The sequence below is a fragment of the Talpa occidentalis genome, unplaced genomic scaffold (assembly GCF_014898055.3).
Source record: "Talpa occidentalis isolate TD23 unplaced genomic scaffold, MPIMG_talOcc4v2.1 talOcc4.2, whole genome shotgun sequence".
NCBI lineage: Eukaryota > Metazoa > Chordata > Mammalia > Eulipotyphla > Talpidae > Talpa > Talpa occidentalis.
Window position 1 is genome coordinate 57,941,014 of NW_023602073.1, and position 14,900 is coordinate 57,955,913.

The 14,900-nt window shown below is 37.0% G+C and overlaps 1 protein-coding gene across 2 annotated transcripts in view; it reads right to left on the reverse strand.

Annotated features, from left to right (window-relative positions):
- The window catches only part of FKBP5 (FKBP prolyl isomerase 5), a 123,325-nt gene that overhangs the window by 51,860 nt on the left and 56,565 nt on the right, over positions 1 to 14,900 (reverse strand). For both annotated transcript variants that reach the window (XM_037519578.2, XM_054698746.1), the window contains exon 3: positions 11,318 to 11,462. In XM_037519578.2, the coding sequence (XP_037375475.1) occupies positions 11,318 to 11,462 (145 nt within the window). The remainder of the gene's footprint in view (positions 1 to 11,317; positions 11,463 to 14,900) is intronic.

Below are 14,900 nucleotides of genomic sequence, written 5' to 3' on the forward strand. Positions count from 1 at the left end.
ATTGATCACAGGGTGATCTCAACCTACCCTCATGGTTTATAATTTTAAAACTAGTAAGAGAAAATGGACATTATGGTGGCATAGTCTATCCTGGGATAGCCTTTATGACTGACTCTGCCATGCTACATTATTAGATTTTTTTTGTTTGTTTTTACATTTTATAAGGACATGTTTATTAGGAAAAAGAGAGGCACCTGCACAGTCACGGGTGGGCAGCAGAGCTGCACACATTACATACTTGAAGGGAGGAGTTAATTCTTGATTATTTTCTAGTTCCCAAAGAACTATAACATTACAATATTATACTCAATAAATGCTGTAAAATCTAATTAAAATGGAGTTAGAAATCTGCTTAGCTTCCCCCAGTTTACTCTTATCCCTGCCTAAATCAATTTCTTCCTAATGTCCACTCAGCAATAGATATCGGAAGCATTTTCCTCAATTGCAAAGAACCAAATAAAGTCAAACAAAGTAAGTACTTTCTTAAAGTTTGCTTTCTCTTTGGCTTACACTTGGGTAAGATTTTGAAAAAATCAAATCTCTTAGCCTGAAAGCCTTCCTTCCAAATTCTGAATGCTCTTAAACTGTGTGTAAACAACAATACCAAAATACCAGTAAACAGGTGCTAGGAATATATTTAAATGGCAGCAAGAGTATCAATGCAAATTTAAAGGCAGCACAGGGCTGAATCATAAATGCACCAAGTTCACTGCATGGTTATCCATTATATTAAGTATATTTTACCAGTTGTAAAATATCAAGACTGAAAGGTATATGAAAAAAAATTGGTTCAATTAAAAAAAAACTTTTAAAACTGGAATTAGGCCCACATATCAAGCATGTAACAGCAATCATTTGCTTTTGATAAATAAACCTTATTAGCTAATCATTCCTGTTAAATAAAGTCTAAACAGTAAATTCTTTTTTTTTAAATATTTATTTATTTACTTATACAAGCACTGGGTACAGTCAGAAGTGCGGGAGGGTGAGAGAATTCACCAGAGCCAGAGAGGAGAGCAGAACAGGCAGAATGACGAAGTACACTGCTGAGGGGAGCAGCGGGTGGCAGGAGAGGTCTGTGCGCCATGTGGGACCCTCACCTGGCGGCCAGGGATTGAACTGGTGCTGCAGTGGCTGCGGGCAGCTTCGCAACCTAGCGCTCAAGCACTGTACCACCAGGGAGGCCCTAAACAGTAAATTCTGTTGGAATAGGACCTACTTTGTTTCTGTGCCTGGCTGTGCAAGTTTTAAACCTTAGTTCTAACAAGATGTGAGACTGCCTGGAAGAACATATTTGTTTGTCTTATTGAGCCCAATTCAATAAAAAAGACTACTGATCTTTATTTTTTAGTGGGCAAAAAGATGTGCACACTTCATGAAAGAAAATACACAAATGTCCACTAACACAAAAAAGGGTCCTCTCAACATCACTAGACATCAGGGAAATGCAAGTAGAAACCAAAATGAGATACCATTTCACACCCATTAGAATGGCTAGAGTTAAAAATATTGATGTTGTGGCATATATACACAATGGAATATTATTCAGCAATCAAAAAAGATAAACTCATCCCATTCACCTCAATGTGGATGGAACTAGAAGGAATTATGCTCAGTGAAATAAGCCAGAAGGAAAAAGAAAAATATCAGATAGTTTCACTTATAGCAGGAATATAGGGGAACCCAGTAAGACATCAGTGTAAAAAAATAATAACAACATAAAACACAACAAAGCAAAAATGGACAATTGTAAATCCGAGACATCCTGCAGGGGAGGAGGAGGGAGAGGTAGTAGAGGGAGGGAGGGAGGAGCACAGGGGACTGAGGTGATGGTGCACGGGTACATTGGTGAAGGAAACTCTATGGGGACTACACCTGAGGGGGTGGGTGGAAGCAAATATTGTTTAAAAATGAACAATGATGTAAATTTTTTTAAAAAAATTAAAAAAAATACTGACATTAATAAGGGATGGTGAATTAGTAAGAAAAGTGAAAAATCTAAGCTCTTATGCACTTGCTGGTATGAATGCAAAATGATACAGCCACTGTGAAAACCAGTAGGGCAGTATCTTATAAAGTTAAGTAATACATTTACTATATGACTGGGAAGTCCATTCCCAGGTGTTTATTTACCCCAAATAAATGAAAACATAGCTATGTATATGAATGTTTCTAACAATATTATTCACAATAGTCCTAAGTTGGTAACTATGCCAATGACCAATTTTTGAATAAAATGACAAACAGGATATTTCCATACTATGGAATACTACTTGGGAATTCAACATGCATAAATCTCAAAATCATTATGCTAAGTGAAAGAAGTCAAACACTAAAGATGACATATGATTCCATTTATGTGAAATTCTGGAAAAGGCAAAGTTAAGTGAATGCCTGGGACGCAGGGCCTAGGGAGGACCATGACTACAAAAGGATGGAAGAAAACATTTTAGGATAAAGAAACTGTTCAATATTTTGACTGCGGTGGTGGTTTTATATTATCAAAATCCATCAAACTTGTTAAGTCTGAGCCCAAACTGTATGAATTTTATTATATATAAATGATCCAATTTTTAAAAACTCAAATAATCTTAAACATGTTAAGGACTAATTGTCACCTACCTATACTAAGTAAATTGTTCAAAGAATCTACAAAATAATAAAAGGATTGGCATGAGGAGTAAGTGAGAAGATGTACATAAGGCTCTTGGCTTGGCACTGCAGGTACCTATTCAGTAATATTTTCTAAGGGAGTAACCTCATGGTGGCAGAATGAAGACACTCACAACTAAACTGCTGTAACACAAAGCTAAAAAGCGCCTTAGGGAAAAACTGAAGACCAAAGCATAAAATAGGTGCATTGGTCCAGCAGAAAGGGGTAGGAAAAACTTTGAATGAACTTTGTTTAGAATGGTCAATGGGGCAACACAAGCTCCAAGAAGAATCAGTTGCTGCACAGAGACTCCTATGGCTACTGACCAGGGCCCAAGCCAACATCAAGGCTACTAAGCCCCAGCATAGCGCTGCATAGGGAGGTGCACAAGCAGGCACCCAGGAGTGTATTGCTAGAGAGCTGCAGAGGTAGGGCATGGAGTTAGGACTACTGGCTTGAATCTGAGGTTCACAGTAGTAGCCTGAGTTGGATCAGGGCACCTAGACTTCACTACAGAAGAGGCTATTATAAAAATCATATGATAATATCAATAGATGTAGAGAAAGCATTTGAGAAGATTCAGCATCCATTTATGATAAAAACTCTGAAGACAGGAAAAGGAACCTACTATCTCAGTATAATAAAGGCCATGTATCACAAACCGAGAGTCAATACAAACTTAACAGTGAAAAACTTAAAATTTTCCCTATAAGATTTTGCACAGGACAAGGATGTCCACTGTCACCACTTCTGTTTAACTCGGTACTAGATGTTTTAGCCAGAGCTAGTAGACAAACACAGAAAATAAAGGGAATCTAAGTAGGAAAAGAGATGATAAGAGATATACAGTAGATCCTAAAGACTCCATCAAAGAGTTACTAGAAACAGTAAATGGACATAGCAAAGTAGGCTACAAAATCAACATACAAAGCTCCACAGTCTTTTTAGATACAATCAACAAGGAGCAAAAGTAACTAAAGAAAATAACTCTGATTATAACTTCTCCAAAGATAATTAAGTACCTCAGACTCAACATAACACAGGTGCAAGGGTTAAGCACCGCACTATGAAGCAATCTGCAGCCTCTGCAGCACGAGTTTGATCCCCGGCCAGCCAGGGAGCAACCCACATGGCAAGGTAGACCTCTCCTGTCTTGCCCGCTGCTCCCCTCAGCAGCATATTTCGTCAGTCTGTCTGTTCTGTTCCTCACTCTGTCTCTGGTGAATTCTCTCACCCCCGCATCTGTGGCCTGTACCCAGCTCTTGTATGCATAAATAAATAAATCTTTAAAACAAAAAACAAAAAACAGAATATAAAACAGGAGGTAAAAGATTTATACAATGAAAACTGCAAGATGTTATTAAAGGACTTAGTAGCATAAGGAGATGGAAGGGTATCCCATGTTCATTGATGAGGAAAATCAATATAATCAAAATGATTATCCCACTAAAGTGATACACAATTTAACATAAATCTCATCAAAATAGCTACAATATTTCTTAATGGAATCACAAAAGACCTCAAGAAAGAACCCTGAGGAAAAAAGTAAACCGAGGTATCACATTATCTGACTTCAAACTTTACTATAAATCAACAGTATTAAAAGCAATTTGGTATTGGCACAAGAACAGGTACATGAACCAAAAGAACAGAATAAAAAACCCAGAAATAAATCCACAAGTATGCCAGTACTTAATCCAAGACCATAAAATATCCAAGACCATAAAATGGGGAAAAACCATCTCTTCAATAAATGGTTCTGGGAAAATTGGAAATCCACGCAAAAAATAATGAAGTTGGATTACTCATTAACCCCATATTAACTCCATACACAAAAATAAACTCCAACTGGGTTGAAGATTTAGATTAAGACCTAGAACAATAAAGTACATAAAAGAAAACATTGGCAATAAGTTCCATGATATCAACGATAAAGATACTTTTGATGACTCAACCCCTATGGCAAGGGAAGAAAAACAAAAATAAGTAATTGGGATTATCTCATGTTAAAAAGCTTCTACACAACAAAAGAAAATACAAAATACAGACATCTGTAGGGTAAACGGTTTTTCAGGCTTTTCTGCCCTCCCGCCATTAGGATTGCCCTACCTAATGGGGCACCTGCAGTTGTTTCATTGTTGTGTTATTTACTGCTGTGGGCCATGGGAGGAGTATTGAGAGAGTCACCAAGAGAAGCAGAAGCAAGAGAAGAGGCAGGAAAGAGAAGGGGAGAAAGAACGCCAGAGAAGCCCAGAGTAAAGACTTGCTGGGGGCTTGGAGGCCTAGTGGCCTCCTGGCTCCCCAGCACCCGTGGCTGCCATATACCTGGTTGCCACACTACATGTAAAAAGCTCAACAAAAGCCTGAGAAAGCCACTAAGGGCTCCAGGATTCCTCCTTTACCCGTCTGCCGGAGCATATAAACCTGCCCTGTGTCCCTTCCTGCCCCTACAACATCCTACAAAATGTGAGAAAATATCTACACAATATATAACTGATAAGGGATTAATATCCAAGATATATAAAAAGTTCATACAAGTCAACAATAAAAAAGTAATAAATGGTCAGTAAATATGAGTAAAAATTTACCAAAGAGCCTGTCCAGAAGATCAAAAAACATAAGAAAAAATGTTTACAGTCACGTCTAGTAAGAGAGCTGAAGATTAAAACTACAATGAGCTATCACCTCATACCCATGAGATAGCACATATCAACAAAATCTCCAACAAGTGCTAGAAGGGATGCATAGAGAAAGGAACCTTTTTACACTGTTGGTGGGAATGTAGACTAGAGCAACCATTATGAAGCAATCTAGATTTACTTTAAAAAATTAAAAATGGAAATATCATGTGACCCAGCAATCCCGGTCTTGGATGTATATTCACAGAATATGAAACCACTGACACAAAAACCTTTATGTTCCATAATGTTCACAGCAGCATCATTTACAATAGCTGGGACATGGATACAATCCTAAGTGTCCATCGATGGGTGACTAGATCAAGAAGAATTGGTACATCCATAGAATGGAGTGTTTCAACAAAATCTTTTCTGCACTTATTTCAACAAAATGGAGGGAATTTGAGAGAACTGTGTACAGCAAAAGAAATCATGATAAAAACCAATACTGGATATTTACACAGCAGGCAATTTGATAATGTGAAACAACATAAACACTGGATATTAATAACCATCTTGAGGGCTCTGAGGCTAATAGGGAGGGGGTAGAAAAAGGATAAGAGAACAAAAGGAATAGTGGTGGGAAAAAGAAAAAAAAAAGAAAAAATATTATTCGTTATTGAACATATATTTTCCCCTTACTCCAAAACGCTAATGACTGAGTAAATTAACATGTATTTTTACTATTGACCATGGGTCATCATGTGACTAACAGGTTATATTAATGTTAATATAACATAGGATTTTTATCTTCATAATTCCCAGCCATGTTAGTCACATGGCAAGGGTGCCATGAACAACTTCACTGAAGTAGCCTTTCATCAGAAATTATCAGACTGTGGGCCTCCCTGGTGGCGTAGGGGTTAGGACACAACCTATGAAGCAATCTGCAGCCACTGTAGCACAAGTTCGATTCCCAGCTGGCCAGGAAGAAACCCACATGGTGGGACAGACCTCTCCTGTCTTGCCCGCTGTACCCCTCAGCAGTGTACTTCGGTCCGTCTGTCTGCCTGTTCTGTTCCCTGCTCTGTCTCTGATGAATCCTCTCGCCCCCCACATCTCTGGCCTGTACCTGAATTCTTGTATAAAAATAAATAAATCTTTGGAAAAAAAAAAAAAGAAATTATCAGATTGTTAAAGGGGTCCGAGAGAAAGAGATGGTGCTTTAGTACTCTTGGATTTACTGATAAGAACAGGGGTAGAAATAACTCTTCCATCCCTAAATCTATCCCTTCCCAATTTTAGTGATAATATATTTGCTGGAGGGAGGGAGAGGAAAAGAACTCCTATTATGGAAGCATATTTGAAAATCCTAAGTCATTCTTATTTCAACTTCTTTTGAAATGGACACAGTTCTAGGAATTCAGAAGATACAATAAATATTTAGTTAAAGAAACCAATAAGGGAAACCATCATCACTTCATTCTAATTTCTGTGATATATTTTATAACAGTAATCAGTTGTCTAAACTTGAGCCAGATTCTGTCTTTCCATACTTCCTGGGGCTAATAAAAAAGATGGTTAAACAGTTTCAAAAAGTTTATATGCAGGTATAGTAAACAGAGGGAGTTAGCACAATTTTTGCTATTTCATTATAAAGCTAGTTGGGTAATCCTAATATTGTAACAATCACAATAATAAACATGAGCACTTATAAGTGTTAGGCTGAGTGATAATAAATGACCATGCAGTCTCTCATTTAATCCTCAACATAGTAACAGTATAAGTAAACTATTATTATTATATTATTATTTAAAGATTTATTTATATATACATGAGCTGGGATGCTGCAGGCCAGAGGTGTTAGGGGTGGGGAGGGTGAAAGGATTCACCAGAGACAGAATGGCGAGCAGAACAGGCAGACTGACTAAAATACACTGCTGAGGGGAGCAGCGGGCAAGACAGGAGAGGTCTGCTGTGCCATGTGGGTCACTTCCCTGACCGGGGATTGAACTTGTGCTGCAGTAGCAGTGGATAGTTTCATAGTACTGAGACTTAACCCCTTGTGTCACCAGAGAGGCCCCTATGAATTTTAAATATACAAGTCAAAATAGGAACCTCAAGTTAGTGACTTTCCATTGAAATATTTCTATTTATTCCCTTGGGAGAGGTACGAGATAAAGGTACAATATTGATGCTGAAGTCCACGTCTTCATTTTGATGAAGCATCTGTAATACAGCAGTTACTGCTTTAACACAAGTATAAAAAAGTATAAACTGCCTAACAAATGTTTCTTGTTTTATAAATAACTGAACACATATTATAAAAGTTTTACCAGAAATAACATTGTTCTATCCTAGTTTTTCTATCATCTTAAGGGGGTGTCTAAAAGTATCTGTCATTGTGTTGGTTTTAGACTTTTAGTTTTTGTGCCTGTACTCTCCACAGAAGGTACAAGAATGGAACCACAGATACAGGACTATTCTTAACATTTTTCGACAGACTCTTCCTTTTTATAAGAACAGGGAAGGTTAGGAAGCTTGCTTATATTAACAAACCACAGGCAACAGTGCAAACAAGGACCCTGGCTTCCTAACACCCAGCTGGATGCACTCCTTAGAGACCACCACTGTCTCTAGGTAGGTGTGTCATAGGTATTAAGTCAACTAAAAGTTGACTTTCTATTCAAAATTCTAGGAAACATGACAAAACTCATTCACCATGAAGAGTTTTACTGAGAAATCTGGATAAAGGTGGCAGTATAAATTCTCAGCAGTTCTCAAGTCTGCTTGCAAAGATAATTGCTGAAAGAAAATCTGTTATCTTAAAGCTATCAATTTTTTCAAGATACAAACTCAAAAGATATATCAAGAATTGGGAGGGAAAATGGGAATAAAGAGGGGTCTCCCTGGTGGCACAAGGGGTTAAGCACAGCACTATGAAGCAATTCGCAGCCTCAGCAGCATGAGTTCAATCCCCGGTGGGCCAGGGAACAACCCACATGGCATAGCAGACCTCTATGTCTCGCCCGCTGCTCCCCTCAGCAGTGTACTTCGGTCAGTCTGCCTGTTCTGTTCCCACGCTGTCTCTGGTGAATCCTCTCACCCTCCCGCACATCTGGCCTGTACTCCGGTTCTTGTGTAAAATAAATAAATAAATCTTTAAAAAATAATAAAATAAAAAATAAAAAAATGGGAACAAAGAGGTCTGATGAGGCCATTTACTCTAAGGTCACCTAAATTAAATAATGATGCCACAGTCACACTAACTAGTGGCCCTGGAGGTCCTCATCTCTAAAGCAAAAAAAAAAAGAAAGAAAGAAAGAAAGAAATAGAAAAAAGAAAAAAATTCTAATTTGTCATCATTATCTGCTACATCAGAAAAAGGATATGTTTGGTTTGATTACTCTCTTACTAAAACCCAAGACTAATCTCACATGGGCCATTAATCTCACACACTACAGACCTAGCAGAGAAGGGAGCAGCGGCAGAGCCAGCACTAGAGCTTGGAGGGAGTACAGCTGGACAGAAAGCAGGAGTCACAATGACATAACATTGCTTATGGGCACTAGCGAAGGTAGAGTGGCAGAGGCAGAAAGAATTTAACTCCTTAGTTCCTCAGATGCTGTTTCCTTTCCCAGAATCATGCTTAGTTAACAATTCAATAAAGGCGTTGAATCAGAAAACAAATTACAGTCACCACTGAGCCATAGTGGTAGATGGAGGATTATTCCTTTCCTCATACATTTAATCTGAGAACACACTAGAACTGTTCGCTTTATATGTGGCAGATTAAAAAGAAAAGACACTGTAATTTAGTCACTAACTTCCAACAAGCTACACAGTCCACAAAATTCAATTTGATATATGAGGCTATTATTTTTATAAGATTTTAAAAAATTAGACATTAACTGAGGACATTTGAAAGCATTTGAAAAGTAGTCAATAAAAATCACATTTATGACTTGAAATAGTGGCTTTCCACCTTCTTTCCTCAGAACCCTTTTACATCTTAAAAGTTCAAGCCCCAAGGAGCTTCTGTTTGTATGATATATCTGTTGACGTTTATCATATTAAGTTATTTACTAATTCATTTATTTTTTTTTAATTTTATTTATTTATTTATTTATATTTTTAAAAAAGGTTTATTTATTTATTTATTTATTTATACATGCACTGTGTACAGTCAGAAGCGCGGGAGGGTGAGAGAATTCACCAGAGCCAGAGCGGGGAGCAGAGCAGACAGAAGGACCGAAGCACACTGCTAAGGGGAGCAGCGGGTGGCAGGAGAGGTCTGCGCGCCATGTGGGACCCTCCTCCGGTGGCCGGGGAGCAGTTGGGAATGCAACCAGCGCTGCAGAGGCTGCGGGCAGCTTCGCAACCCAGCTCTCAACAGCTGCGCCACCGGGGAGGCCTACTAATTCATTTAAAATAATAACCTCATTATTTGTTAACAGAAAAATTTGTTTTTAAGAAAAAACTATATTTTCCAAAACAGACAAAATTAGAGGAATGGAATTGTTTTATAATATCACAGATATAAAATGGTGTCTGATTTAATAGAAGGACTAGAGTCACATATCTACTTTTTATCATTTGTTGCAATTTTGGCTGAAGTATGTGGGGGAAAAATCCAAATCTACAGAGATAAATAGTTGGAAAAGGTAGAAGTACTTTAATAACCAGTTCAGATTAATGTGAAAATGATTAAATGATTCTGCATCAAAACTGGATAAGTGGTAGTTTCATAAAGGTTAGTTGCAATGTGGAATCTGTCAGCATATCAATGAACTTTTCATATTGTACTACATTAAAATCCAACAGACTAGTCTTGCACATTGAATGAATATTTTATAATGATTGATTCTGTAACATCTTGCATTGGTCATTTGGAAAATATTGATTCATTGAGTTATACATATCTTCTAAGTGTTAACACACTTCATTGTATAGTATTTTAAAAATCACATTCATTAATACTAATTGATCTCATCAGAAGTCAATTTTAAGTTTGAGAAAGCTGTCAAGCTCACAATAGCAGACACAAAATTTCCAAAACTGTGATTTTCACTTAGAAAATTCAATGGCAGCAAATATTGTCAGCTGTTTTCCTTGAAGTGACAGGCTCACTTCATTTTCAGGAAAATATCTGCCAAATACTGAAAAATCACAGTCTGCCCTTTCAAGTAAAAATGGTGTTTCATGAGAAAAAAATTGTGGTTAGTTCAGCTCTCAACTAAAACAAGTGTACAGGGCCTCCCCGGTGGCGCAGCGGTTACACGCTGGGCTGCGAAGCTGCCCGCAGCCTCTGCAGCACCGGTTCGATGCCTGGCTGCTGGGCGAGGGTCCCACATGACTTGTAGACCTCTCCTGCAGCGCCTGCTGCTCCCCCAGCAGTGTACTTCGGTCCTTCTGCCTGTTCTGCTCCCTGCTCTGGCTCTGGTGAATTCTCTCACCCTCACGTGCTTCTGACTGTACTTGTATAAATAAATAAATTAATTAAAAAAAAAATAAAATAAATGTACAAGTCCTTTTCCTTCAGATAACATTGTACTTGGGTATGCAGAAGTGCTTAATGTGAGCTTCCCTTTCTGTCACAAAATGCCAAATCAATGTGAAACTCAAGGATTAGGATTTAATAAAAGTAATACTTTTTACACTTTTATCAAGAGCATTCTTAAGTGAAACATGTAGGACTCTCGCCAGCCAGCCGTGATAGAACCGGCGCTGCAGAGGCTGTGGACAGTTTTACAGCACGGCACTCAACAGCCTGTGCCACCAGGGGAGGCCCAGCCACCAGAGTTTTTACCACTGAAGTTTTTGTACCATCATGCAAATGTCAACATAGTAAAAAGTTAACACCTCTGTATTACTATGAAAGTAAATTTGAAATTACGGGTCCCAAAGGCTCTCAAGGAACCCCTAGGGATCCGTGAACCGTATTTTGAGAACTGCTCTAAAATATCTTTCCTTTAGGCAAGGATAGGCCTTGTAATACAAATAACAATAATCCTAAGCAAAACACAAGTCAAAAATATCCTCTTACCTTTGCCAAGACTAAAGACAAACGGCTCGTTTCTATCATGACTGGAATCAAACTTCTTTCCATTTGACAATTTTCCTTTGTAATGGACATAAACCTTATCTCCAATCATTGGTGATTCATCACTATTCCCCACTCTTTTGACAATCTAGGAAAGACAAATATTAGGAAAAAGAAGGTGAAACATTTTACTTCTATTTAGAAAACAAAGTTCACATAATCCATTCCATGTCATTCAGGCAGAGTTGTAAATAATGATCTGTCCTTTTTAAAGGATCCCCTGCTGTTCTCTCAATAATCCGGTTAGAAAACTATTCTTTACTAATCTAAATCTCTAATGTTTTATTGTTGACTACCCTCAAAATAATTAACCAATAGATCCTGCTTCATTGATTTAATGTCCCATGCTTTGGCATTAAAATCTCTAAGTAACAGAGCAACTTCACAAACTAAGACCAGAAAGATTAGTGGACTTTCCAAAATATTCAATAAGAAGTTTAGAACAAAGTTTCAAAGGTGAGATCTTATTTACTTACTTCCTTTGATAAAAACATTAGCTTTTGACCAGATGCCACTAGACTGGTTTAATTTCAAAAAACCCAATTACTTGGTAACAGGTTACATTTCCTATTATTTGAGAATATTCACTGTGTAAAAAAAAAAGCAGTATTACTGCACAGTTTGATATATTGAATAACTTATTTTCTAGTAAAGGAAATGCCAAAAAAGCTCCAAGCTGAAAAGTATTTAGTTATTGTAAAATCCAATATATTTATTTTGTTCTTGGCAGAGCAAGCCACTAACGTTGTTGGTCAGTTCTGGGAAAAGAAAATCAAAGCCAGGCATGCAATGGCATAATTCATTCTGTCAATCATTTATGCCAAAGAAATGATTTTTACTAGATAGCAGAGATGGTAGCTAATTACCAGTGAAGATCTCTTTGGGGGAAAGGTCTGAATTTTTGTCTAAAGAATTCAATTATTTGCTCCTAAATTCTTTGAAATGTGTTCCCTGCCCCACCCTCACATCACCACTGTGAACTGATATTCTACAACTTTCTTAGTTCAAAAGTCCAGACATTCTTTAAAAGGCTCATTACCGCAACTCCAGCCCAAAACTGTTAAAATAAATAAATGACTTCAGTAAAGTTGCAGGATACAAAATCAACGTACAGATATCAGTTGTGTTTCTATATACTAACAAGGACATATCTGAAAGAATTTTAAAAAATCACATTCACAATAGCATCAAAAACAATTAAATACTTAGGAATAAATTCAGCCAAGGAGGTGAAAGATACACACGCTGGAAACTTTAAGGTTTTGATGAAAGAAACTGAAGGAGACATGAATAAGTGGGACGATATCCTGTGTTCATAGGTCAGAAGGATAGTATTGTTTCAACTACCTAAAGCCATCCGTAGATTGAATGCATTTCATATCAAAATTCCAGAGCCATTTTTCATGTAAATAGAAAATGCAATCCTAAAATTTGTATGGTACTACTGTATAAACAGACACACAAGGTCAATGGAACAGAACTGAAAGCCCAATAACATATGCAGTCAAGTAACATTATAAGCAAGCCAAACGTACTCAATGGGGAAAGGAGAGTCTCTTCAATAATGGTGCTGGGAAAACTGGGTAATCACCAGCAAAATGTACTCCAAAAGTTTTAAATACTTAAATGTAAAACCTGAAACTATAAAACTCCTACAAGAAAACAGGAGAAAAAGCTCCTTGGCACTGGTCTTGGCAACAGTATTTTGGATACAACAGCAAAAGCATACATAACAATAACAAAAACAAGAGTAAGAAATGAAATAAAAAAGCTTCTGCACTGCAAAATAAACAACAAAATGAAGAAAAAAAAAACAGCATAAAGAAAGGAAAAAATACTTGCAACCTATATATCAGATAAGGGGTTAATATCCAAAATATACAAGAAATTCATGTAATTCAATTTAAAAAATATATGTTTAAAAATGGGTAGAGGAAGTAAAGAGATATTTTTCGATAGAAGACATATATAGAGGACTATTATGAAAAAGACAAGAATAATAACAAGCATGGATAAGGATATGGAGAAAAGGGAACATTATACACTGCTGGTGGGAAATTGGAACAGCCAGCATATAAAACACTATGACAGTCTTCAAAAATTAGACACAAAAATTGCCAGCAATCCCACTCCTGGTATATATTCAGAGGAAATGAAATCAAAAGGTTTATTATCATTATCATTATGTAGAAGAGATATCTACACTCCCATGTTCATTGCAGCATTATTCACAACAGTCAAGTTCATGATATAAGCTAAGATGTGATATAGTAGTGTGTGTTTACATACTGAAATGTGTATATATATACACACACACACACACACACAATATGATGTGATACATAATATTTATGTTATATATAGAGATACACACACACAAAGGATCAAGACAGAAGGAAACCATGCCATTTGTGACATGGATGTTATGTTGCTAAGGGCACTGTGCTAAGTAAAACAGGCCAGACAGAGAAGACAAATACTGTATGATACCACTGATAAAGTTATGACAGAGATATGTTCTGTGAAGTGAACTGATAGCCAATTTTGTCATTGCGCAAATGTCACAGAGTGTAATTATATAAACCAAGATGGTATAGATGACTACATACATAGGCTATATGGTATAGTCTATTGGAACCACTGTTGTTGACTAAGACATCATTAAATATAGCTAAATTCACCACCTCTACTTATGGTTAAAAACTCTTAATGTAATGGGCATGGAAGGAACACACCTAGAGATAATAAAACATCCTATGCAATGGGGGAAAAAAATGAAGACTTTTCCTCTATGATGAGGAAAAAGACAAGGATGCCCACTCTTACTGCTATTATTTAACCCTTTGCACTCCGAACCATTTTACGATATTTTGATTTAATTTCTAGTGCCATTTCAAGATAAAACTTCAGGGAAACATGCATGTCTCAAAAAGTTGCGTTGAAATAACCTCAATTCCCTGTAATCACTAATAAATTGCAATGTCCCCTGAGAGGGGACATCCGAGTGATATGCTAGAATTCCAATGTCCCCTGAGAGGGGACAGCGGAGTGCAAAGGGTTAACATAGTATTAGAAGTCCTGGCTAGAGCAATTAGCAAGGAAAAAGAAAAAAGTCAGATTAGAAAGGAACAAATGTTACTGTCACTATATACAGATGCCATTTTATATATAGAAAGCCCTAAAGAATCCACCAAAGAAAAGCTCTTAGAAATATGTAAGTAAAGTTACAGGTTACACTCAGTATACAAAAATCTGATATTTCTATATGCAAACAATGAACTAGCAGAAAGAGAAATGGGAAAACAGTATCATGGAAAACAGTATCATGTATGATTGCAGCAAAAAGAATAAAATACCTAGGAATAAATTTAACCAAGGAAGTAAAGGACCTGTACACTGAAAACTCTGAAGACATTTATGAAAATAACTGAAGAAGACACAAATATGGAAAAATATCCAATGCTCTTGAATTAGAAGAACTGATTTGTTAGAATGTCCAGACTACCCAAGTCAATTGATAGATTCA